General features: G+C 32.1%; 3 protein-coding genes and 1 pseudogene across 3 annotated transcripts; 1 reads left to right on the forward strand and 3 right to left on the reverse strand.

Moving 5' to 3' along the window:
• The first annotated feature begins 1,781 nt into the window (after positions 1–1,781).
• Positions 1,782–4,377, forward strand: LOC133830145 (E3 ubiquitin-protein ligase AIRP2-like). The gene is made up of 5 exons (XM_062260067.1): positions 1,782–2,224; positions 2,969–3,131; positions 3,254–3,320; positions 3,504–3,738; positions 3,863–4,377. The coding sequence occupies exons 1-5, from the start codon at positions 2,133–2,135 to the stop codon at positions 4,071–4,073; spliced, it is 768 nt and encodes a 255-aa protein (XP_062116051.1). The 5' UTR covers positions 1,782–2,132; the 3' UTR covers positions 4,074–4,377.
• A 962-nt stretch (positions 4,378–5,339) lies between these two features.
• LOC133828862 (GDSL esterase/lipase At3g48460-like) lies at positions 5,340–8,041 on the reverse strand. The gene is made up of 2 exons (XM_062258939.1): positions 6,954–8,041; positions 5,340–5,995 (listed from the first exon to the last, which is right to left on the reverse strand). The coding sequence occupies exons 1-2, from the start codon at positions 7,635–7,637 to the stop codon at positions 5,492–5,494; spliced, it is 1,188 nt and encodes a 395-aa protein (XP_062114923.1). The 5' UTR covers positions 7,638–8,041; the 3' UTR covers positions 5,340–5,491.
• Positions 8,042–14,089: 6,048 nt separating this feature from the next.
• LOC133828863 (GDSL esterase/lipase At3g48460-like) lies at positions 14,090–19,963 on the reverse strand (annotated as a pseudogene).
• Positions 19,964–20,450: 487 nt separating this feature from the next.
• LOC133831971 (uncharacterized) lies at positions 20,451–21,653 on the reverse strand. Its single transcript, XM_062262370.1, has one exon. The coding sequence runs from the start codon at positions 21,651–21,653 to the stop codon at positions 20,451–20,453; it is 1,203 nt and encodes a 400-aa protein (XP_062118354.1).
• Between the last annotated feature and the right edge of the window lie 4,013 nt (positions 21,654–25,666).

Raw genomic sequence — 25,666 nt, forward strand, 5'->3', positions numbered from 1 at the left:
GAAGAAAAAAAAAACAGATCAAAATATAACCAGTAAAGAGGAGGAGGAAGAAGAAGAAGAAGAATGTAACTGGTTACCCCTATTAAAATAACTGATTGATAACTAATTACTAAGCCAAACCTAGAATAAAAATTAAAACTTAAAAAATAAAAATTAATCTGAGAAGTAGAAGAAGAAGGTGGTAACTGGTTACCCCTATCAAAATAACAATTAATTGGTAACTGGTTACTTAGCCAAATATATTTTTTTTAAAAACAACTACATCTAATAAAAAAATCAGATATGAAGATAACAAAGAAGAAGAAGATTGAATAATGAAACTAGTTACTTAGGTAGTTTTATAAAGAAAACTAGATCTGAAAAATAAAATCAAATTTAAAAACAACCATGAAGATTGAGATTAAATGAGGTAACTGATTACAACTAGGTCCACAAAAAACTCAGAACTGAAAACAAAGAAAAATCGTGACAGTAACTAGTTACTTAAGTAGTTTTATAAAAAAAAGCAAATCTGAAAAACAAAATCGGATTTAATAACAACCATGAAGAAGGAGATTAAATAAGGTAACTTGTTACAGCTAGGTCCACAAAAAACTCAGATCTAAAAACAAAACAAAATCGTGATAGTAACTGGTTACTTAGACAGATTTGGAAAAAAAACTAGTTCTGAAAAAAAAAAACAGATCTGAAACAACAAAGAAGACGCAGAAGAATGTAAAGAAGAAGAAGAAGAAGAAGAAGAAGAAGAAGAAGAAGAAGAAGAAGAAGAAGAAGAAAGCGAAGAAGAAGAAGAACGCAAAGAAAAAGACAAATTGAAGATGGCGTCGGTGGTGACCGGATGTACGTCGTCCATTTGCCAGTGTGAAAGAACTCCCATTGTTGTGAGAGAAAATGGTTGGCTGCCATTGTTGTGAGAGAAAATGGAGAGTGAGTGAAAGATACATGAGAGATGGAGAGAAATAGGAAAGTAAGAGAGAGATTGTGCGTATTTTTGTTTATGGTATTTTGTGGCATTCCCATATTAAAATTTTTTTTTTGCTAGAATTACCATATTTGTCACAAGTTTTTTGCCCATAAATATATAAAGTAATTTGTTTTTTCTCATATTTTTGTAAAGTTTTCTTAATAATAAAAGTAGTTATATATCACATTTTTTCTTGATTACATGATCATTTGGTGAAAAGCTGACTCTCACCCTATGTTTGGTAGCAAAGAAAGAAAATGGGAAAGAAGAAAAATATGTGAGGGATACAAAAATAGAAAGAAAAAAATGAAAATATATTTCCTTACTATTTGTTGGGTATGTGGGAAGGAAAGAAAATTAGAATATAATAAAACTACTATATTATCTTATAAAATATTAATATTATAAGTTTTTGTAAAAATATTTTAATCTTTTTAGTTTTATTAAGACTTTTCTATCATTTTTCTTTCTAAGTTGGAGGAAACAAAATTTGGTGGCCCCACACTATTTTTCCTCTAATTTTTCTCTTCTCAATTTTATTTTTCTTTTCACTTTTCTTTCTTCTATTTTTTTCACTTTTCTTCCTACCAAATATAGGGTAAGCCCAATATAAAGGGGGATAATGTAGTTTAGCCCAACCCAAAATCAAGTGATGTGATGTGATTGTGAATGTGGTCCTGCCTGGCTTGCATAGTGCCTGCTGCATCTATTTCCAATCATTCTCTCTCTGACTAGTTAGGTTGATTTTATTGGAAGCACAATATACCTACTCATAACCACTCACCCAAAGCGATGAAAGCAATGAAGCCGGTCAAACTATCATAGTCAAAAAGTCAAAAGGATCAAACTCAGTTTAGTGGGTAATCAAATTCAAAAATAACTTAAAACCCAACAAAAATTTTCAAAACATAAAAAGGTAGACCCCATAGCCTAAAATTCTCTCTTCTCATGTTTTCATCTTCCTCAACCCAACGCTCCTAGCTTCATTTACACTCCGAAAAAGACCTTTTCCTATCAAAGACCAAAGATTTTTCAAAGTGGGTTTGTGTTTATAAGACCAGTTGCAGGCTTCTGGGTTTCCCCTGTCTTTGATTTGTCTTTCTCTATTTGCTCCCATTTTCTTCCACTGAATAAAGCATCAATTTTTAGGAGAGAAAAGAGTGACAACATGTTGGGCTGTTATCAGCAACTTGCTGCTAGGCCATCTTACCAAGACTCCCTTAAGATTCTCGAGGCTGATGTTCATCATGCTAATATGCTGTGAGTTTCTATTTTTCTTACTGTGTTTTTTTTTTAAAATTACTTCGCATGCATTTTATTTTTGGAGCTGAATTTGAGCTGCTTTTATATGTAAGATTGGTAATGTATTATGTTATGGTGGGGTTTCCATACTTTATGAGGTAAAATAGAGTCATACTTTATGAAACCCAAGAGAATCACTCAGTCAGATGAGTTTGGAAGAGCTTATTAACTTTTTCATTTTGGGGTTTCTTTGTCTTCAAAATATTAAAATATTTATTGAAAATAAAAATAAAACAAAATTCCATGTCTAATGTCTAATGTTTATGAAGTTCAGGAATGTGTGTTAAAAAAAAATCAAAGCAAACTATTTGGGTTTGAAACTTTAGATGGAGATGGAATGTGTATAAAAATGTTGTTTTTGAGCGTATGAGTTTGGTTTAATATGCTATTGTGGTTTGTTGACCACAGTGTGCAGCTTACATTGACAAATGTTATTATTATCAGTGTAATATAAACAATTTCTTTTGTAGTTAGGACTTTTTTGTTAGTCAAACTCAATTAATATTGGGTTTAAAGATTCTCTGTAAAAGCAATTTATAGATTTAAGTCAAGTTTGATTTGCAGTTTATATTGCAAATGAACTAAAGAAAAAATAAGCTTAATTTTAATATATTGTTGCAATGTTGCTTGATCCATAATGTTTCTTTTACATTGCACATAATCAGGTGATTCATTATTCTTTGAATTTCAATGTCTTTGCAGGGCAGCTTCCATTCCAAGAGGCAAAGGTGGTACCTATCTTCAGATGAAATTGGTTTACAGTGATTTGGCCCCCATTTTTGTATTTTTGTTACAATGGATGGATTGCTCGTCTTCATGCCTACTCTCAAGCTACTTGAATCTTTTCCATGTTGTTGTACATAAGGTGAATCTCCAATTTCTTGATAATGTGTTTCTATAAAAAAAATTATGGCTATTAGCTTGAATTGTTTGAGTGAAATTTGAGTTCTAGAAGTTGAACTGGTTGTTATTTTCTTTTGTCTTCAGGTGCAATCGGATGGAAGGCCAAATATTGGTTCTTATGGAAGAAAAGCATCCATTAGTGAATTCTATGGTAGACATTTCTCAGTAGTTTTCTACTCTTTGAAGTTAGCTTTAGTATTTCTAGTTTTCTTAAGTTTAGCAAATGGTATGATTGTGTGTTCAAACTGTATGTTTCGTGTCTAGCATGGCATGGAACTCATTTCTGTCTTGTTTTGGCAATTGATTGGTCTTGTCTTTCGGTTTTAAACTGCAGTTGTTATACTCCCATCACTTCAGTGTCTCCATAACGATTCATCAGAGCTTGAAATCACTCAAGAGAAAAGTCAGAACTTGGAAATGGTAGTCAGAAAGAGGTATGAAGAAAAGAGGAAGCTTTTGGATGTGGACTTGGAGAGGGAAGATGAATGTGGGATCTGCTTAGAGCCTTGTACCAAAATGGTTTTGCCTAACTGCTGCCACGCCATGTGCATCAATTGCTACCGTGACTGGTAATAAAAAAAATACTCTCTTCACCATTGTCTTCTCATTCGTTAGTGTGTAATTATGACAAAGACGTTAATGCCATTAACTGTTGAGTATTGACATGATCCTTACTTACTCCTTGCATTACAGGAACACAAGGTCGGAGTCCTGCCCATTCTGCCGGGGAAGCATAAAGAGAGTGAATTCAGAGGACTTGTGGGTTCTGACTAGTGGAAATGATGTAGTTGACACTGAAACTGCATTAATGGATGATGCACTGAGGTTCTTTCTTTTCATTAACAGTCTGCCTAAGGATATCCCTGATGCCCTATTTGTAATGTATTATGAGTACCTCTTTTGATCTAACAAACCACTCCAATGGTGTACAGGAAGAGAAGATTGCTGACCATCACATGTATATATAGTATATTGAGAGGTTTTCATTGTGAGAACTTGTATTAACGCTCCATATATATCCAGGAATGAAGTGTTATCTCTGAGTAAATGTATAATAATTTTCTGGCATGGGTGTTGGTTTCTGATCCTTAATCCCAAAACTAGTCTTTATAGTAAATAATGGCTCACATGCATTGGCAATCACAGCAATATGCTGTTTATTCTTTATTAATATTCATCCAATGCCATTACCAACTGACTTTTATTTATTGTGTATTACTATTTTTGTCCAATATTCTGGTATCTCCTTTTGGCCAACAAACTTAGCATTTTTATTGATTATCAATATATTCTTAAAACGTAGAAGTGGAGAATATTATGTCTTTCTATCTTTCCTTTCAATTTTTGTGGTAGAAGACCAAACGAGATTTTTTTCTAAAACAGTTAGCCTTTCCTTGTCCCATATGGGTTTGGGTCCCGGACCCCTCACTAGTGTTTATTCATGTCTCTTATGTATAATTTAATATATTGAAGACTTGGGGTTTTTATGGGTTTCTTCTTGTTATGACTTTTCTTATCAAATCAATTTAAAGGGCTTCTCCATACTAAATAAGGGCAGGGGACCCCTCTAAGGCACAACCGACTTTCTGACTTAGCTTATGATATTAAATGGTACAGCAATATTAGTAAAATTGATCATATAGAAGAACATGGATCTTTTAGTATGGTGAACAAAGCAGTGGGGTTTACTTTTCTTTGTCAAAGGTGTCCAGAAGCTATGCATATATTAAATGTTGTACCTATATATGAATATAAGTGCTATGAAAATGAAAGTCTTCTCAAAGTAGGTGCCGGAGAAGAAATTTAGCCTCCATAGATGACAAGATAGTATGTAGCATTTATTAATTTGTCGAACCAAAAATAGCCTATTCTATTTCAAGGAACTCAAATCATGTTTAAACTCAACTGTGATTTCTAAACAAGCTGAACATGTAAAGGAAATAGCATTATTGGTCTATTTGACAATAGATATTGTGAATGAAAACTCAATTAAAAAATTCAGTGCTCCATCTGATATTGTGAGTCAAACAGCAGATTACACTCAAAAAAATAATTCAAAGTTTTTATTCTTTTCTTTTGTGTTTTTGTTCTTTTAAAGCCTAATGTAAGAGAGAGGAATGGAAGTTTAGATAATATTTAGTAGAATGGTTTAGAAAGTAAGAGAAGGAAATGTTACATAGTATAGAACGGAGGTTTGATTAGATACATGGGACTCCATCTAAAAATCAATAGTTAATGAGTGGAGTAACCAATGAGTTTGTATCCTCACATCTTTTCGATGTAGGACACTCTAATACCTAATACAATATAATGGGGACATTTTTATCCTTGGTGTAATTTCTGGTCTAACAAGTAACTGAAACGAGGGTGAGTATGTGATCCCTTAAGGAACATATCAGAGACCACCTTATACATGGCTTCAGTGAGATGAACTCCATCCCAATTCACATACTGAGACGGGTTTCGACAGGCACTGATAGTAGGCATCCCACAAACAGAAAACACATCAAAGTTATAAGGATCACCCGTGCCACAACAAGCTTTAAATGTCTCCTTAATACCAAATTTGGCTGGACTTTGCATGACCGTTAGGTAGGCGGTCCAGTAATCGGCGTATGTTATGACAGCACGGGGGAACTGTCTTCTAAGAGATTTCACCAGCTTTAAGATGGCTAGGTTGTGAGTGTAACTTTGGTTGTTCACACTCTTGACACAGCCTATGTTGTCCCTGTCATTTGGGGGAGCTAATGTCATGGCCATAGGCAAGCATCCTGACATTGGCAAGCCTTGAACCACAAGATACTTCGCTCCTTTCTTTAACAATGCCTGCAAAAACCAGTTAATAATACACATCAGATAAGAACACTGATATTTTGAATACATAAGTAGTATTAAATGGTGTGCACTAAAGTCATTAGGACTAGCTTAAAGATCTTGAATGCTTGTGAGACTTAAATTGTAAAAAATTATGATAAAGTATGATTATCATCTCCAATCTTGATGAATGGTAAAGGGTGTATCCTACAAGAAGGATATGAAACTATAGAATTACCCGGAATGAAATTATCATCTCCACCTAATGTCTGACACTAGAAAATGAGATCACTATTTTTACAAGTTATACTGTAGAATCTATAGTCCACTTCACATGGGATGGGAAAAAGTAATTCATTTCATCTGGCAATGGAAGTTATTTTTGTCATAGTCTTGCCTTTGTCGTAAGTGGTGGAGCCATGACCATATATCTATTATATAATACTTGTTTTAGACAGAAGTCACAATTCATATATCTACTATTTATATCTGCAGTGAGGAAAAAACGAAACATATACTGGTTTCGCCTACAAATCTAAGTGCTTTTATTAGTCAATATAATTAAATTCTCATACATTAATATTAAAAATAGATTTTTCTTTAGCTAAATAAGGTAGGTAATATGTCAAAAACTAGTTGGACGGCTCAAGAAAAATGACAGATAGACTATATTTCTTTGCCAAAAGAAGAGAAAAACTATATCTATACTAAAGTACAAAACTCATAGACTGTATTGGTATACATGAGTAATTTTCTTGCTCTGAAGTCATAGTGGTAAAATAGTTTTTTTAGTCATTTTGCACATATTATTGTTTTGATAATTTTTGTAAAATGAAATTCTAGATCCACTTAACAATTTATTTAATATTCTTGATACCGTGTTGAAAGTTCTCCATACAGTTTTTTAAAATGATTTAAAAAAAAAGTCATTTTTCACCGATTACTCATCATCTACGTAAGTAGATCTTACCGTTAAAAACCGAGTATAGCTACTGATGCCCATCTTCCGAATAGTGTCACTGGAAACAGTGGATCCAATAGTGTAAGCATAGTCATTGACACCAATCTCACCAACCCAAAACAGAGCATCATCAAGGTCAGCAGCCCTGCAAATTCCATTCTGAGCTTTACACCCAACACTTTTCTTCAAGTACTTATCGAACCAAAGAAGCTGAGTCTCAATAGACTGAGGAGTGATATTAAGAGTAAGGTTGTTCTTAACAAAGAACTCATGGTCTATAGCAGTGGAACCAGCAACAGCAAAGTTGACCCCATTTGGTGAATTTCCCTTGATATATTTATAAGGAGGCAAGTAAGGCAACGAAAGTGATTGTGCCACGAAGTCAATCACCAACCGTCCATCTGAGTACCGGTTCGTTGGGTGGTGAAAGAAGGTCATCCCGTACGGAGGGTTAGAGGCATGGTTAAAGCCACTTGGCCCAGTAGCCGACCTGGTGTTGCCAGTGTCTGTAAAAGAGTCACCAAAGGCATAGATTTTCTTAAAGGGAAGTGGGCTTGTTTTGGTTTTGGCATTAATAGAGGCTGGAGAAGATATGATCAAGATGGTGACTATGGTGATGATCATGGTCATTATTTGATGAGAAGAGAAGTATGAAACCGTAATTGGAAAGTTTAACACATTACATGCAGCCATTTCAAAATCTTTGTGCCTTAGCTACTTATGGATTCTTTTTTTGTGTTTGATTGAAGAGAAAGTTTTTTCTGAATTTATTGAGAATGGGGTTAAGTAAGATCTTGTTTAAGTAGTTGAGGAAGTTTTAAAAATGAGCATAGTCTACCTCACATGCATTGAGTTAAAATAAAACATATCATAGTAAGATATAGGTTGCCCTTGGTAATGTATTTGTTAATTTTTTTTGTTTTTTAACATGCAAAAATAGAAATTTTTTATTTATTTTTGTTTTAATTCGGCCCCATATTCTGGTGTGCCATGGATAGGTCCCTTTTGTTTTATTTTGTGACGATAATAAAAAACAAAAAATAAGAAACGTGTTTGGTAATTTATATATTTGTTTTTTTTTCTTGTTTTTTGTTTGGTTAATAAAAAAAAATATGTTTGGCAACCATTATATATTATTTTTAAAATAAATATAAAAAAATATGATAAAAATCAAATTAAAATATTATTTTGACTAAAATATCATTAATAAATTGGTACATTAAATAAATATCTCTTCTATATAATAAGTGTGTAGATAACATAAATTATTTATTTTAACGGTTTGTTTTGTTAACTTTAACGGAATATTATAAATATTTAAATAAATATACCTTTAAAACTAACTTAAAAATGAATATTTATCAATTATATTAATATAAATTTAAATATTATAAAATATCATTGTTATAATATAAATTATTATTATAATAATATATAATACAAAATTAGATAATATAAATTTAAATGTTATAAAATATTATTATGATAATAATATATAATCTTATTTTTTTTACTAATTATATTAATATGAATTCAAATAATATAAAATATTATTATTATAATAATATTTAATACAAGACTAGATATTTAATACTTATGTCAATATAAATTTAAATATTATAAAATATTATTATAATAATAATATATAATACATAATATTAAATTTTATTAAAAAAATTATCATTTATGTTTAAAAATGTTATCATATTATATATATATATATTAAAAAAATCATAAAAAGTGTTGTGGTTTAATTTTTCATTTAATATGTTTATGCTATTTTTTTATATATAGTATTGTTTATTTATTTGAAATATTTATATGACAATGATACAAATTTAATAAATATAATTAATAAATTATATAAATAAAACTAAGCAAACGTGCATTGCACGTTGTTTGCATCTAGTAATATTTTAAAACGTGTCAATAATTTAATGACGAGAGAACAACAAAACTCATTATCATTCTTCGTGGCTAATAAAAAGAAATCTTAGTGAAATAAAAACATATGAAATAATAATTGTCCATATTTGAAAAAAGAAATATTAAATAAGTCACGACAATCAATAAATATTTAATCTTTAATTATTTTTATTATTGCCGATTAATTAGCTCTCTATAAACGATGAGCAATTTCATCACAATGCGAGTCATTTTGCGTAATTGAGTTTTGGAGAAGCTAAACTCTACACCATTATATGAAATTCCAAGTGTCTTTACTATTACTACTACAAAATGGACTTTTTAGAGCACCTTTTTATGTCCTACACAATAGTTGGAAGTCATTAAATATATAGATAACATTTCACGTCTTGCTTAGCGGAACATGAAAAGTATTGAGTCCGAAATTCATTTAAAAAAAATAATGCATTTCACGTCCCCGAACGTGAAATCTCTTTTTTTTAAAAAAAGAATACATTTCACGTGCACCATTAGGTGTAAAATGTATGACTGAATCTGCTAAATAAAAAGTCTCACATCATTTTTAAACATCACAATTCATATTTCTCTCTTCTATAAATTCAACATTCTACATTTTTAAACATAATTAGTAAAATAATAATAAAATATTTACATTTATTATTATTTTATATACATAATTAATATTAATTATCTTATCAATTAATTAAATATTAGATAAAATTAATTATAAAAAAACATTTTATTAAAATCTGTGTCGTGTTGAATAATATTCACGAACCCAGATTTTATGACCCGCGTCTAGTAACATGAAAATAAAGAGAGAGAGCTAAATGACTTGTAGTATTGTTTGTAAAGTTGTACATGAATTTCAGAATTTTCTTATCTCCATCAAAGAAAAAAAATTTGCTGTCCCTAATTTTCAGTCCCCTCCATGTCCCACCAATTATTTTAAGAGACCTCATTTATTTATAGTTGGAAAAAAAGAAAATTGTAAATAATTTAAATATATATTAAATAAATAAATGATATATCTTTAAATAATTGGTGGGACATGGAGGATACAATAAATTTGGTTATTGGTGATTTTTTTTCTCCATCAAAATACAAGTAACACAAGTGAAGCAATGAGACCACTCTAGAACTATATAGATACCGTAGAAAAAAAATGAAAAGTTAAATAGCCAAGCACCATGACTGTCATCACATTGAAAATGAAATGAGCATTATGCTTAGTCCTTTGAGACCTCCGTTTAGTTGAGTATTTGGAGAAACATATGACTTAAGTTGATGATGTTATCATAATCTTAACAAACTCCACAAAAAATCTTCCAAAACTTATTGATAAAATTGAAGGAAAATATTATTTTGACTCCTGTGTTTTTCTTAAATACACGATGGATATCTGTGTTTTATTAAATGACAATTCAGATACTGTATTTTACAAAATAGATTAAAATAGTAACCTAGACCTGATTTTGGTAAATATATTTTCAATTATAAAATTAATTCTCATGTCGTTAGTGATGTAATGAATTTATAGAAGCTGAGAAAGTGGTAAAGGAGATGAGAATGAAAAATTATATTTAAATTTTTTTAAACAAAAATTGGATATAAATTACTATTTTGATCTATTTTATAAAATATAAAATCCGAATTATCATTTAATAAAATACATGAGCCAATAGCGTATTTGAGAAAAATACAAATGCCAAAACTGATATTTTCCCTGAAATTAATAAAGTTTAATTTTCATAGACCTCCCGCGATTTTTCTAATTTTTCTTAAAATTAAAAAAAAAAACATAGAGCTAGAACGATAACTTAGTCCAATAGCTTAATAAACATCATAATGGATAACAAAAAGACATAATCACACACACGACAAGCTGTGACAGACCTAGGCACACACACGATTCCAACGAAGCCTTGAACTAATGTGGAAAACAAGTAGAAATAAAACGAGGCTAGTGTTTGACCTCAGTTTTGACTTAACTAACAAAAACAGTGATGAAATCTTAAAAAATAGTTTTATCATTTTTAGAACTTAAAAATTATAGAAACTCCTAATGAAAATTTAATTAGTACATTTGTTTTAGAAAATAGAAAAAATTATTTTTGAAAATTGAGCCAAAATTCTTCAATAAAAGAGAAAACGATAATTTGTTGTGTTTTTTTTTTCTATTCCAAGAATTTTAAATTTAAAAAACACAAAATCATTCAAGATTTCAAAAATTTATAGTTTATTTTTAAATTCAATATTTTCAAATCATTTGATTTGAAAATAATTTTCTAAAATTATATTTTTAAATTAACTATCAATCAGCCCCTAAATTAGCATCAAGTTTTATTTTCAAAAGAGAAAATACTAGTTTAGCCTTGTGTTTTGCCCGAATACTCGATCGGCCCCTATATTTTGTTAAATGACAAATTGGACATTGTGTTTTGTAAAATAGAACAAAATGATACCCTGAATCCGATTTTAGTCAAATAATTTTTTAATATGACTAAAATACCCTCAGGTTTTGAATTAATGAATTTATTAAATGATTTATACATTTTTGGACCATATGTTTTGTGCCATTGTCTGTTTGGATTCTGTGTTTTGAAAAATTCTTTTTTGGACCCTGTGTTTTGTAAAATTGTTCAAATAGACCATTAACCCAATTTTAATGAAGGATAAATTGAATATAATAACACAATTGTTAAGCAAAATGATTTTGTTTTTGTTTTAAATTGTTAGTTTAGTGAATTATTTGTAATTTTAGCTCAGAAAACTTTGACCAAAATCGATTTTAGGGTTCTATTTAAACAATTTTACAAAATACAGGGTCCAAAAAATATTTATTAAAAAATACAGGGTCCAAACATGTAATTGGATAAAACACATGGTCCAAAAAAGTATAAACTATTTATTAAATAATTAAAAATAAATTTTAAAATAAAAAAATAAATTAAATTAATTTTAAAATAAAAATAAAAAAAATTCAAAAATATTTTACTTAATTAGAAAAAACAAGTATCAAAATAATTAAAAAATATATTACTTAATCAAACCTTACAAAATTTAAAAAATTGATTAAAGCAAAACTATACTAAAATTTTTCCTCACTTTCCCACATTTTCTCACCATCCAAACAACCTCAACAAAACTCATCAATTTAGAAAATTTCATTTTTTTTCTTATTTTCCCCTTGCATTCTCATGAACGAAACAAATTTAAACAATAGTATAATATTTCCTTTTTTTTACACTTTCCCACCAGCCAAACACAATTATTTGTTGAATTTTCTAAAATTTCTAACAATCTTTCTCACCAACCAAAAACGTAGCTCCTTCTTCTTTTATTTATTTTTTCACTTCCTCACAAACACATCAAACAAAAATCAAATATTTATAAAGTCATACAAACCCTAGGTCAAAATCCAAAAAACAACATCATTTAAACCAAAATATTAAAATTATAAATGAAAATACATCAACTCAGATTCATAGACCAAATGAGATTCAAAAAGTCAGATGCAACAAGAACAATTTGTTCAACCGAAGAAAAAGAGTTTGAACACTCACAAACTCAGATTTGTTATCCTCTAGCCTCTATCACCGAGAATAAACTCAGAATCACCATTGCCCAACCTTCTCATCCTATTGCTGCTCATGATTGGAAGTTTAGCCTTCTCCCCATCGTTGCTCACGATTGAAAGCTTTGCCTGAGCCTTCTCGTCATTGCATCCGCCTGAAGTTCCATCGTTGCTAAGAAACTCCACCTAAAGCCTTCTCATTGTTGCATCTGCTTGAAGCCTTCTCATCGTTGCTGAGAAACTCCTCCCTAAGCTTTGTCCTTTGCTCTAGTCTCCGCCCCAAGCTGTGAAGATTTTCCCTTGAGAACCATATCTAAAAGAAGAAGAGGAAGGAGGAGGAGGAGGGAGATGAGAAGACGAGGGGTAGACCAAAATCAGGCTTAGGGTATCATTTTATTCTATTTTACAAAAAGTAGGGTCTGATTTATCATTTAACAAAACATAGAAGACGAACTAATATTTTTCCTTTTCAAAATTTAATAAATTAAAAATATAATTTTCAAACTAATATTTTAAAATCAGTGAATCAAGTCTACAACCACGCCCCTGAACTATACATGGTTTAGTAAATTAGTCCATAAATTATAAAAATGTAGCAATTAAGTCTCTGAACTTGTTAAATAGTAGCAACTAATAATATCTGATTTTTTATACTAATTTTTAATAGAAAAGATTGCATGGTATTGCTAAAGTGGAAAAATAGAGACCTTGAATTCATCATTTTGTTTTCTAGATAAAGAATAGAAAAAAAATGATAATGATGTTAATTGATTGGGATAATGTATTTTATATTTTTGTTTCTACATTGATACTTTGGTAATGCCAAGCAATCTTTTTCATAAAAAATTAGTAAAAAAAATTTACATCCAAAACTTAATTGCCATTGTTTAATAAGTTGAGTTTATATTTTTTTGGACCATGTGTTTTGTCTCATTGCTTATTTGGACTATGTATTTTGATAAATTCATTTTTGGATCCTGTGTTTAGTAAAATTGTTCAAATAGACCCATAAACTTAATTTTTATAAAGAAAAAAATTGAATATAACAACACAATTATTATGCAGAATGATTTTATTTTTGTTTTGAATTATTAGTTTGGTGAATTATTTGTAATTTTAGTTTATAAAACTTTGACTTAAATTGAGTTTAGTATTCTATGTGAACCATTTTACAAAACATAAAGTCTAAAAAGTTATTTGCACAAACACAAAATATAGGATCTAGAAGCTATGCATATATTACATGTTTGCTCTTATATATATGAATACAAGCGCTATGAAAATAAAAGTCATCTCAATTAGGTCCCTGAGAAGAAATTTAGCTTCCATAGATGACAAGATATAGTACGAAAATTTATTAATTATCGAACCCAAAAGAGCCTATTCTATTTCAAGGAACTGAAATCATGTTTAAACTTAACTGGGATTCCTAAACAAGCTGAACATGTAAGGGAAATAAAACTATTGGTCTCTTTGACAAATGATAATGTGAATGAAAACTCAATTCAAAATCAAGTGCTCCATCTGATATATCGTGAGAAACAGTAGAGTAAGCATAAAAAAAATTAGCAGTTCATAGGACATGAATCAAAGTTTTTATTCTTTTAAAGCCTAATAATACAATATAATGGCGACATTTTCATCATTGGTGTAGTTTTCTGTCTAACAAATAACTAAAACGAGGCTGAGTAAGTGATCCTTTGAGGAACATATCGGAGACCACCTTATATATGGCTTCAGTGAGGTGAACTCCATCCAGTTTACATACTGAGATGGGTTTCGACAGGCATTGACAGAAGGCATCCCACAAACGGAAAACACATCAAAGTTATAGGGTTCGCCCGTGCCGCAGCAGGCTTTAAATGTCTCCTTCATACCAAACTTGGTCGGACTTTGCATGACGGTTTGGTAGACAGTCCAGTAATCGACGTATGTTATGACAGCTTGGGGAAACGGTTGTGACTGTAACTTTGGTTGTTGACACTCTTGACACAGTCTATGTTATCCCTGTCTTCTGGGGGAGCTAATGTCATGGCCAAAGGCAAGTATCCTGACATTGGCAAGCCCTGAACCACAACATACTTTGCACATTTCTTTAACAATGCCTGCAAAAACCAGTTAATAATACATCATATAAGAGCACTAAGATTTTGAAAACACAATGGTCTGCACTAAAGTCATTAGGACTAGCTTAAAGGTGTTTTTTGAATGGATGTGAGTGAGAACCTTGTATCTAATAAATGAAAATATACCATCACCACCTGTATATTTGAAACTACAAAATGAGATCTCTATTTTCTATTCTCTTAAGTTACTACTTTTGTTTTAAGCGGTTGAGCCAGGAGCATATGTTTATTATAGTACGATGTGTTTTTATAGACAGAAGTCACAATGCATATATCTACTATTTATGTATACAGTGAGAAAAGAAAAATACACTAATTTAAACTACAAATCTTAGTGCTTTTATTTGTCAATATAATCAAATTCTCATACATTAATGTTAAAACTAGATTTTTCTTTAGCTAAATAAAGTACATGATATGTGAAAGACTAGTTAGTTGGACAACTCAAGAAAAATGATAAATATTGGCTATATTTCTTTGCTAAAAGAAGAGCAAAAATTATATCAATACTAAAGTACAAAACTCAAAGACTGTAATTAGTATACATGAGTAATCTTCTTTCTCTAAACTCATAATATATATGTGTAACGACCCGAATTTGCTAATCGGGCTTAGGGCCTTGATTAGTGTGCCTGGATGGCAATAAATGATTTAATATGCTAATACGTGGATTTATGTGAATATATGATTATGATGCATGTTTAGTTGAGTTAAATGTGCATGAGGACCCCGTCTGGATATTAGGGGTATAAATGTGATAAATGTTATATACATGTGATATGTCTGTGCAGCACGATCCGAGACAGTCCTGGGGCGCAGTTAGCCAAAGAGTCACAACGGGGTTGAGATTTCGACTCGGGGCGAGTCGAGGGGTAAATTGGGTACTAGGAGTGTTATGGGATTATCGGGACATGGAAATAAATATTTGGAGATATATTTGAGGATAGAATGTCTAGGTGGGAGTATTTGGGAAATTTACCGTTTTGCCTTCGGGGACGTTTTGGTACCCCGAGCCTTGAGGTGACCACATAGACATAAGTTGAATAAGACAAATCTTAGAACTATTCAGAACACTTAAGGAACCGACTCATTTTCTCTCTAAGCAAGTGGATGTTTTTCTCTTTGGAGACTTAAGGAGAACTTGGAAGAATTGGCTAGAAACTAGAAGGATTTCAGCTGAGAAATCTTGGGAAGCTTGGAGCTTGAGGATTGAGGATAAACTTCTGGGATTGAATTCAGCAAGGGGTAAGCTTTAATTATAAGAATATGCTTAGATTTGCTGCTGGTTTGTAAGAGTTTGCATGTTGGTTAAGTTTGATCTGTTTGAAGTGTTTTGGTTGAGCTTTGGAGTAGGATTCAATGGGGTTTTGGTGCTGTTATTGAGCTGAAATGATTGTGCTGGTTATCTGGGATTGTTAGTTAAGTTTAGGATGAATTAGCTTAAGGAAAGGTTTAGAAAAATGGTGTGAAAATCTGGGTTCGGTGGGGAGGGCCGCGACCCTAGGAGGGGTGCGCGCGCGGCCATGGGAGGTCGAGAAGTTCATGCGCGCCGCAGCGCTTGGTGTGCACGCTGTGGCCTGTGTGTGTTGCAGGGGTGTGCTAGCCTCTGTTTTGAGGCTAGCCGCGACTCTTGAGGGTGGGGCCGCGGCCCTTAGTGCCAATTTGAGTTTTTAAGAGTGTTTAGGCTTGGGAACTCAATGGGTAAGGCTCGGGATGGATTTTATCACTCGGATTGATAGAATTCAAGGTTCCGGAGGTTAGGGTTATGGCTCGGAGTTATTTATTGGATTAGAATTTGATGGATGGATATTGTTAATATGTTGTGACTAGGGTTTCGGCGAGGCTCAAGTTAGAGGACTGTGCTCGGGGCATCGGTGCTCGAAGAGCTCGGAACTGAGGTAAGAAAACCCTTGTTCCCATAGAGCTTGTGTGCAGGGCTAAGCCCAATGTGTTTAAATAGAATTGATATGCAGGGCCAAGCCCAATATGTTAGAACTGCGGGGCGTAGCCCTTTAACTGATTATGCTAGAATTCTGTACTTGCTTGTTATACTATGTATGTTATTATATGAATGGTCGGTAGGAGCCGGGAACGGTGTAGGCCGAGAACGACGAAGGGCCGGGAACGGCGTTGGGCACGTTGAGTGCAAGGCCGAGAATGACAAGGGGCCGGGAGCAGTGTTGAGCACGTGGAGTGCGAGTTGCCAGGGCGAGTCCCTAAAAGGATACCTGGGATATCCTCACGGCGTGGTCCGCGAACCCGGGGCTTGGTAAACGCCTGGGACGGCTAGACCATATGTGTTTAGCCCATTGGTGGCCTGTTTATATGCTTGATATATGTGTTGCATATGTTATCTGTTTGTGGGTTTTCTTGCTGGGCTTCGGCTCACAGATGCTCTGTGGTGCAGGTAAGGGTAAAGAGAAGGTCAACCAACCATGAGTACAGCAGGCGTGAGGTGGTGTGTACATGTTTGGCCAGCCTGGCTGCCACAACCGGAGGATTTTTGGGAGATGCTTGTATATAAACCTATATTTTTGTCGTCTAGTCGACTTGGTTCAGTTTGTATGTTGTAAATATTTCTAAACTGTATTTTGGGATCCCAAGTGTAAAAATTTTATGATTTTCTATGGAAATTATTATTTCTAAAGTTTTTCCTTTGTTTATGGCTTAGTTACACTATTTGACCTAAAACCTCGATTAGCGAGTTGGATGCATGCTTTTTTAAACTCACTTAGTAACGGCTCTAAGGAAGTAGGGCGTTACAATATGTGTTTGGTAAAATAGTTTTTTTTTTCTAATCATTCTTTATAATTCTTTGCAACATAAAAAACTTCGGACACATTTTTGCAAAGTGATACCAAAACAGATTCAATTTCACCGATTACTCACCATCTACGTAAGTAGATCTTACCGTTAAAAATCGAGTATAGCTACTGATGCCCAATTTCCGAATAGTGTCACTAGAGAAAGTGGATCCAATAGTGTAAGCATAGTCATTGACACCAATCTCACCAACCCAAAACCGAGCATCATCAAGGTCAACAACCTTGTAAATCCCATTTTGAGCTTTGTTGGAAAAAAACTTATACAGGATCTTTATTTATTTTCATGTATATCTAATATTAAACAAATTAATACGAGATAGCCTAAAACATGTTTCTAAAATTGAATTCAAAGAGAAACAAATAATATAATACTTACAGTATACGCAGCGGAATTAAGAGTCCTTCCTTCAGTTTCTCTAACTCTTGTATCCTTTCTGTTGCAGAGTATTATCAAGAAGCTGAACCGATCTTCTATTTTCTTCACGATCTTCCAATGTATCCTTAGAACCACCTAGACTAGTGTGGGCAATTCTCAACACATGAGATAGATATAGAGAGAAGAAGAGAAAATACAAAGAGGCTTAGAAAAGGACTTGTGTTTAGAGAGAATATAAAACTATCAGAAAATCTGACTTATCAAAAACCCTTATTTTGACTTCTCTATAACACTCATTTTATAGACTCAATTAGGCCATTTAATTTAATTAAAAAATCAATAAAATAGCAGCCATTTTGAAGCCCTAGGTCGAAATTATCATGGGCTATAGGCCCGTGAAATTTCCCATTTGATTATAAGCCCATTGGACTTAAAATCAAGGCCTGTATTATTTTCTATTGATTTAATTAATTAAATAATTATTTAAATCCTTTATCAAATTAATTATTTATAATTTGAACCTTGATTTAAATTTATTTATTAATTTAGATACCAATTTATCTTAATTAATAAATCTGCCATAATTTCTCTTTTCTTCTCAAAATTACACAACTCTGTGAAACTATCCAAAATTGACCTGGTCAACTTTGATAATTCTAATTGATGATTAAATCAATTAATTGAGACTATCTAGATGATTTTATCCAAGGTACAATGGGGACCATGGGCCTATGAAATCAAGCTCCAATAAGTTTTCATAAATCTAACAAATAAATTTACTAACTTATTAATTCCTCGTGACTCCACTATAGACTTGGAATTGCACTCTTGAATTCATAGAACGCTCTATAACAAATATAGATACGCTATTAATTATCCATTGTTACAACCATAATTGTCACTCAATCCTCTATAGACGGTCTACAATGAGATAGGACTAAAATACCGTTTTACCCCTCATTGTATTTTATCCTTAAAACACTTAGTTCCTTGTAAATGATATTTCAGTAAACTAATTTAATTACTGAAATGAGATCTCTATCATTTAACACCTTGAACCAAACTAAAAGGAAACCATCGTTTCACTTCTTCATCAGAAGCTATAGATGTTCATATCTATGATTAACACTCCCACTCAATTATACTACCGAGTTCCCAAGATGTAAGTATGGGCTAGTCCGTAGGGTAAGCTGGTAACGAACAAGTCAAAGAACTCAAATAATACAATCAGTTAGAATACTAACCACTCAGAATTGAGATTGAATTGACCTATGGTCAACTATATGATATGACTAGAATAGATAATAACGGTATGTTTACTTATCTTATCAACTGTCAATATCGGTCCTGTCCGATGTAACAAATACATCCGATCTTATCTACTTTGCTAATGTTCTGGAAAGAACATAACACTGTAATGTGTAAGTAGATCATATCGTAGATTGGCAAGTCAGTGTAAATCCGGTGCACTGACTAATCTTAGGACTAACTTATTTTGAACATATAATCATATTTATATTCCACTGTGATTACGTCACTATAAATAAGATTAGCTATATGCTCGGGATTTAATAGAAGTTTATATTAAATAAATAATCATGAAAATAAAACATGTGAGCAAAGTGATTGACCAAGTCAAAAAATGATTTCTATTCTTTTATTGATAATAAAATGAGATTACAAAGAATTTGGGTTTTAATTAGGGCATAAAACCCCAACAAGCTTTACAACCAACACTTTTCTTCAAGTACTTATCGAACCAAAGAAGCCGAGTCTCAATAGACTGAGGAGTGATATTAAGAGTAAGGTTGTTCTTAACAAAGAACTCATGGTCTATAGCAGTGGAACCAGCCACAACAAAGTTGACCCCATTTGGTGAATTTCCCTTAATATACTTATAAGGAGGCAAGTAAGGCAACGAAAGTGATTGTGCCACGAAGTCAATCACCAACCATCCATCTAAGTACCAGTTTGTTGGGTGGTGAAAGAAGGTCATCCCGTACGGAGGGTTAGAGGCATGGTTAAAGCCACTTGGCCCAGTAGCCGACCTGGTGTTGCCAGTGTCTAGTGTTTGTAAAAGAGTCACCAAAGGCATATATTTTCTTAAAGGGAAGTGGGTTTGTTTTGGTTTTGGCATTAATAGAGGTTGGGGAAGATATGATCAAGATGGTGACTATGGTGATGATCATTGTCATTATTTGATGAGAAGAGAAGTATGAAACCGTAATTGGAAAGTTTAACACATTACATGTAGCCATTTCAAAATCTTTGTGCCTTAGCTACTTATGGATTTTTTTTTTATTGAAGAGAAAGTTTTTCTCTGAATTTATTGAGAATATGGTTAAGTAAGATCAGTGAAACCAGGATTTACAGACAGACAAGGGTCAATTTTGTTATTGTATAATAAATATCATACATAATAATTCATATTGTTATACAACTATAATTTATAATAATTCATCATAAAGATCCAAATATACTATGTATATAACCTTTAACAACAAGTTATAGTCTTTCAAATAACAAGTATCTCAATAGAAAGAGCGACAATAATAATTTAAAACATCAATTTTAATAAGTAAGTTGTGCTCGACGATTTTTTATAGATGCAAACTCATCTATAATGGATTCAGTACTAAATTTTGTAGAAATTTCTTTCTCAATACAAACAATTAATCAATCATTCAAAAAACTATCTTCCATCTTGTTTCGGAGCTTTGTCTTGATGATTTTCATGATAGAAAATGCTCGTTCTGTAGTTGTTGTTGATACAGGAAGAGTAAGAACAAGCCTAAGTAATCTGTTAATAAGAGGATACATAATTGCTTTCCTTGTTTTCACCAAGCCTTGACACAATTCATGAATACTAGATAAATTATGTAATTTAGGATGATTTGGAATGTCAAGCACGAAAAGTTGAAATTCAATTCTTAGACGTACTACTTCTTGCTCTGAGAAATCATCATGATAGAACTTCTCTGCAAGTTTGTAAATATCATCAATCTTGAACAATTTAAATCCATATCTAGGATCAAAAGCAGTGCTAAGAACAAGAAACTCTACTAAATGTTCATTGAATCTAGAGTTTAATTCTTCCAACTGATAGTCAAGTGTAGTAATAAAGATATCAACTCGATAATAATGCATAACACTAATCTTATCTTGTTGATTTCGAGATCTTCCACCCCTTGCAACATATCGAGCATCCAAATATGGGATATCAATTTGATGTTGCTCACAAAATGATGTAACCTTCAAGAGGAAAGAATCCCATCCTGAATCTCGAAAGCTCTTAAGTAGCATTTTTGTACTTGCAACAATATGCATAGCATTCAAAATATCTTGTGATTGTTGTTGTAAGGCTACACAAAGAATACAAGTAATTTTCAAAATCTCTTTCATAAGATGTAATATGAAAACAAACTCAAAAGATAATAATTGATTGCACGCAAAATTTGCATCTCCACGTTGAGAATATGAAACTTTTTCTTTTGCAATTTTACTCAAAACCACACAAGTTGCATTAAAATTTTTGAGTAAGCTAGAAATAGAATCCAAATGAGAACCCCAACGAGTATCTCCAACTCTCTTTAAGGTGCCAATTTGATTTAGCCCTGCCCTTGATTCGATTTCATCATTTTCAATCTTAGTAGCAAGTTCAACAGATTGAGCCTCCTTTAATTCATCATTACGCTTGGAAGATGTAGTTACAATATTGATAATGAAAACCAAGGTAGAGAAAAATTGATGAACTTGACTTACTTCTGGAGAAGCTGCAACTAAAGCAAGTTGGAGGCGATGGGCTAAACAATGGATGTAATATGCATATGGACATTCATTACAAATTGAAGGGTGCAAGCCATTCCACTCTCCTCTCATGTTACTAGCTCCATCGTACCCTTGCCCACGTATGTTAGAAATAGCTAAATTATGTTGAGAAAGAACAAAAAATATACTTTCTTTCAAAGCTAACACCGTAGTATCACGTACATGGACAACACCAAAAAATCATTCACGAATGAACCCTTCTTTATCTACAAATCTCAAAACAAGAGTCATTTGCTCTCTTTTGGACACATCACGTGCTTCATCTACTATGATGCAAAATTTTGAGCCTCCAATTTCTTGACGAATCTCTTTCTTGACCTTGTTGGAAAATATATAAAGAATCTCCTTTTGAATATTAGGCGATGTATATGTGGCATTTAAATGAGCATTTTATTGAACAACACTTGCAACCGATACATTAATTTTAATTAAACAAATTATTTTATGAAAGAACATACAAACATAAGAAATAAAAAAGAATACAATTTTTAGAAAATAATATATGAAAGAATAAAAATCACCATTACCTTATCATTGTAAGATGCCAATAACTTCAGAAGTTCATGAAAATTTCCTTGATTAATTGATTCTTTACTTTCGTCACGTCCTCGAAAGGCACAAGCTTGAAAGGCAAGTCATTTGACTACATCAATTGTAACTTGAAGTCTTAATCTATTATTCTCAATTTTCTCATAATTTTATTTTTCAATAAAACCTCTAATACGTATTGAAGCATTCATCAAATCATTGTAGGCTTTTACATTATTTTTATGAACTAAGTTAGGACTTTTACCCACATGTAATAAGAGAGCACAATTATTTCCATCGTTGAATTTCTTCAAGTTCTTAAATCCTCCAAGAACAAACTTGTTTGCTTCCATCCGTCCAATTGGCTTACTAAATAAATAGCAAGACAAACAAAATACTGCATCAACAGATGGAGAGTATTCTAGCCAAAGAGGAAACAATTCAAACCAAAAGTTACAAAAATGTCGAAGATGCTCCTTTGATCCGAATGGTGGATAGCTTTCAAGTTTGATTTGATATGGTCCAACTTTAATATAAGTTCGGCGAATTTCATCTTGTTGATTAATTGGGTATTCCCAAATTGGAGGACGTTTTCCAGGATCACGCTCCAAAGAGGCATTATCAAATATTTCACTTTCAATTCTTTGAACCTTCTTAGGATGTGTGGGAACTAAATTTTCAGAATTTGGAATAGATGTTTGACCATTTTCTCCAAATTATTGATCTTCAATGTCTTTTCTTTTAAAAAAATACATCAATTGTTAGCTTTCCCATGACCATGAAGAGTATTTGAACATAATATTGTATTGTGAAACTATATATAAGAGAAAAATAAATTTTAACAATACAAATATATAATTTTTAATGTAACAGATTTGTCAATTGTAATTATGTACAAATTACAATTCATGATCACATAGCAAACAATTAATCTTTCAATCAATTAAATTATAGCATCTTATATGGCAACCAACAATATCAGTTTTATCAACCTTTTGTATAGTTTTGTAACAAATAATATATATTTTCTTATGAAATTTTAATTAGTTGCTGGCATATAGTTAATTATATTAATAAAATAAAATCCATGAGATATTAAAATTATAACAAATAAACCCAACAAAAAAAATTACAACGAATAACAAAAACATAAAAGATAATTATAACTAATTACTTGGTGGAGGACCTTGACTAGAGGGGTCTTGATTGGAAGGATATTGGCTCGTTCCAGGAGAAAATTTTGGTGGAAGAGGAAGATTAAAGAGCAGTATGAGCTTCTGCGCTAATGCATATAGCTGTTGCAGGTATTGACTCCACCTCCACACTATTTGTCTTCATTCATTTAGGGAAAAGACTAGGGTTTAAAAAAAAAAATGAGACTAACTTTGTCAAGATTACTAACAAATAATATGGGTCAATTTAATTATGGGCCTTATACATAATTTGATTCATAGTTGTAAACTTTAAATCCAAATTTCAATTATAACATTTATTTATTTATTATTTTTTTATTAAATAATAACTAAGTTATTAATTATTATAACTAGGTAAAAAAATTAAGAAAAAGTTGGGGGGCCATGACCACTTCGCCCCCCCAGTCAATGAGTAAGATCTTGTTTAACTAGTTGAGGAAGTTTTAAAAATGAGAATAGCTTACCTCACATGCATTTGAGTTTTAAAAAAAAAACTTATCGGTTGCGCTTGGTAATGTATTTTTTTTAAATACAAAAATAAAAATATTATTTTTGTTTAAATTTTGGCCCCATATTGTGAGTGTGCCATGATAGGTCCCCATTTGTTTTATTTTGTGACGATAATAAAAAACAAAAAATAAGAAATGTGTTTATATATAGGGGTGTTAGTTTAGTCTATATTGGTAGAGGCATTGATATTTTCTATATATATAAATATTATATCACATTTTTTATATGATAATGTATATTATAGTTATAGTAGTCACCCCACTAGTTTTCAAAACATTATAAATATTTTACAATGTCGAAAATTAAAATTCATAATGGTTAGTTGCACACGTATATAAAAAATGTGTGCAATTAATTGTTTGAACCATATTTTAGGCATCATAAATTATTCAAAATTTTCTGAAAACTGGTGGGATGTCTGCTATAACTACAATATACACCGCCTTATAAAAAAATTTGTTATAATTTATCTACATGCCAAAAAGAGAGAGGCCCCTTACAGTAGGGGCTAAATTGACATCTTTACTATAGAATTTCCCAATATATTTGTTTTGTTTTGTTAAAAAAAATATTATATATAATTTTTTAAATGAATATAAGAAGATTATGATAAAAAAATCAATTGAAAGATTATTTTGAATAAAATATTATTGAAAAATTAAGACATTAAAAAAAAACTAATATTTCGAACAATAATTTCAACATGCGATGGTTTTCTTTTTTATCTCTCCCTTGAGTGAGTAGCCATTTTCATCTCCACAGTCATTTTATCGGCTGGGGATGTCGGCGTTGTCTCCTGCTATGCGTACAGTAACTCCTAGCCGAGAGGGGATCCTTAATTATTATTCTGTAGATGGTGTGATTTGGGGGGAAAGGCGGGAGGCTCCTTCTATTTGACAAGATTTCGGCTGCAATGCTTCTGGGAGTATCAGCAGCTTTAATCCGGCGTGGGCTGGGTGGATTCGGCATCTAGGCAGGATGGGCATCTACGAATGGTTGCCCCTGGGTGGAGTCAGCTTCCTGGGGCTGGTTATTGGGTGTCGGGGTTCCATGGTGCAGGGGTGGTGGAGGGCAGTCGGAGCTGTTTAGACGTGCTAGATATTGGGGGGTCTAAGGGGGTACTGTTTTTGGAGCTTCTTTCTCTTGGTATCTAGTTTTTGTTTTTGTTTATTTTGTTTAATTTCTAGAATAAATGTGGAGTTCTTCTATTGCCCTGCTCTGCTAGATTAGTGGGGGGTTTAGTTTGTACGGCGAGGGAGGATGACTTTGAGTCCTATTTGGGTAATCGGGTTTATAGGGGTTTTAACAGAAAATACAAATAGATGAGTTGTTATTTTAGTTAGTTTGTTGGGTTTGTTTGTTATTGGGTTGTATTGTTTTGGGATTCTGTTTTGGACCCTATATATATTGCTACTTTAAGTTTAGAAAAATATGCAACTTTTTTTTTCTCTTTTTGTATTCAGATCAGATTTTGTCTTAGGCCCAAGTGACATTTTTACTATATTCTTTTTAGACCCAAGGGTCTGTTATGGTATCAGAGTAATAAAATGATACCCTATTTTTTTTTTCTTCATCTTCCTTCTTCATACCCTAGCCGCCAACTGAAACCCTAGCCTCATTCTACCACCGATCGACATCCACACAACCCATACATCACTCGCCCACCACACCACACAACTCCATACACTTCGGCTTAGAGGTAAGAACCACGATCACACCATCTGGAAGTTACATTTTTTCTTGATCCGAAGCCATTTTTTTTTCTTTCACAGTTTCGACACCATCCTTCTCCTTTTTTGAAGATTCTTAGTCGACATTCATCACGCCATCAAC

The sequence above is a fragment of the Humulus lupulus genome, chromosome 4 (assembly GCF_963169125.1).
Source record: "Humulus lupulus chromosome 4, drHumLupu1.1, whole genome shotgun sequence".
Classification (NCBI taxonomy): domain Eukaryota; kingdom Viridiplantae; phylum Streptophyta; class Magnoliopsida; order Rosales; family Cannabaceae; genus Humulus; species Humulus lupulus.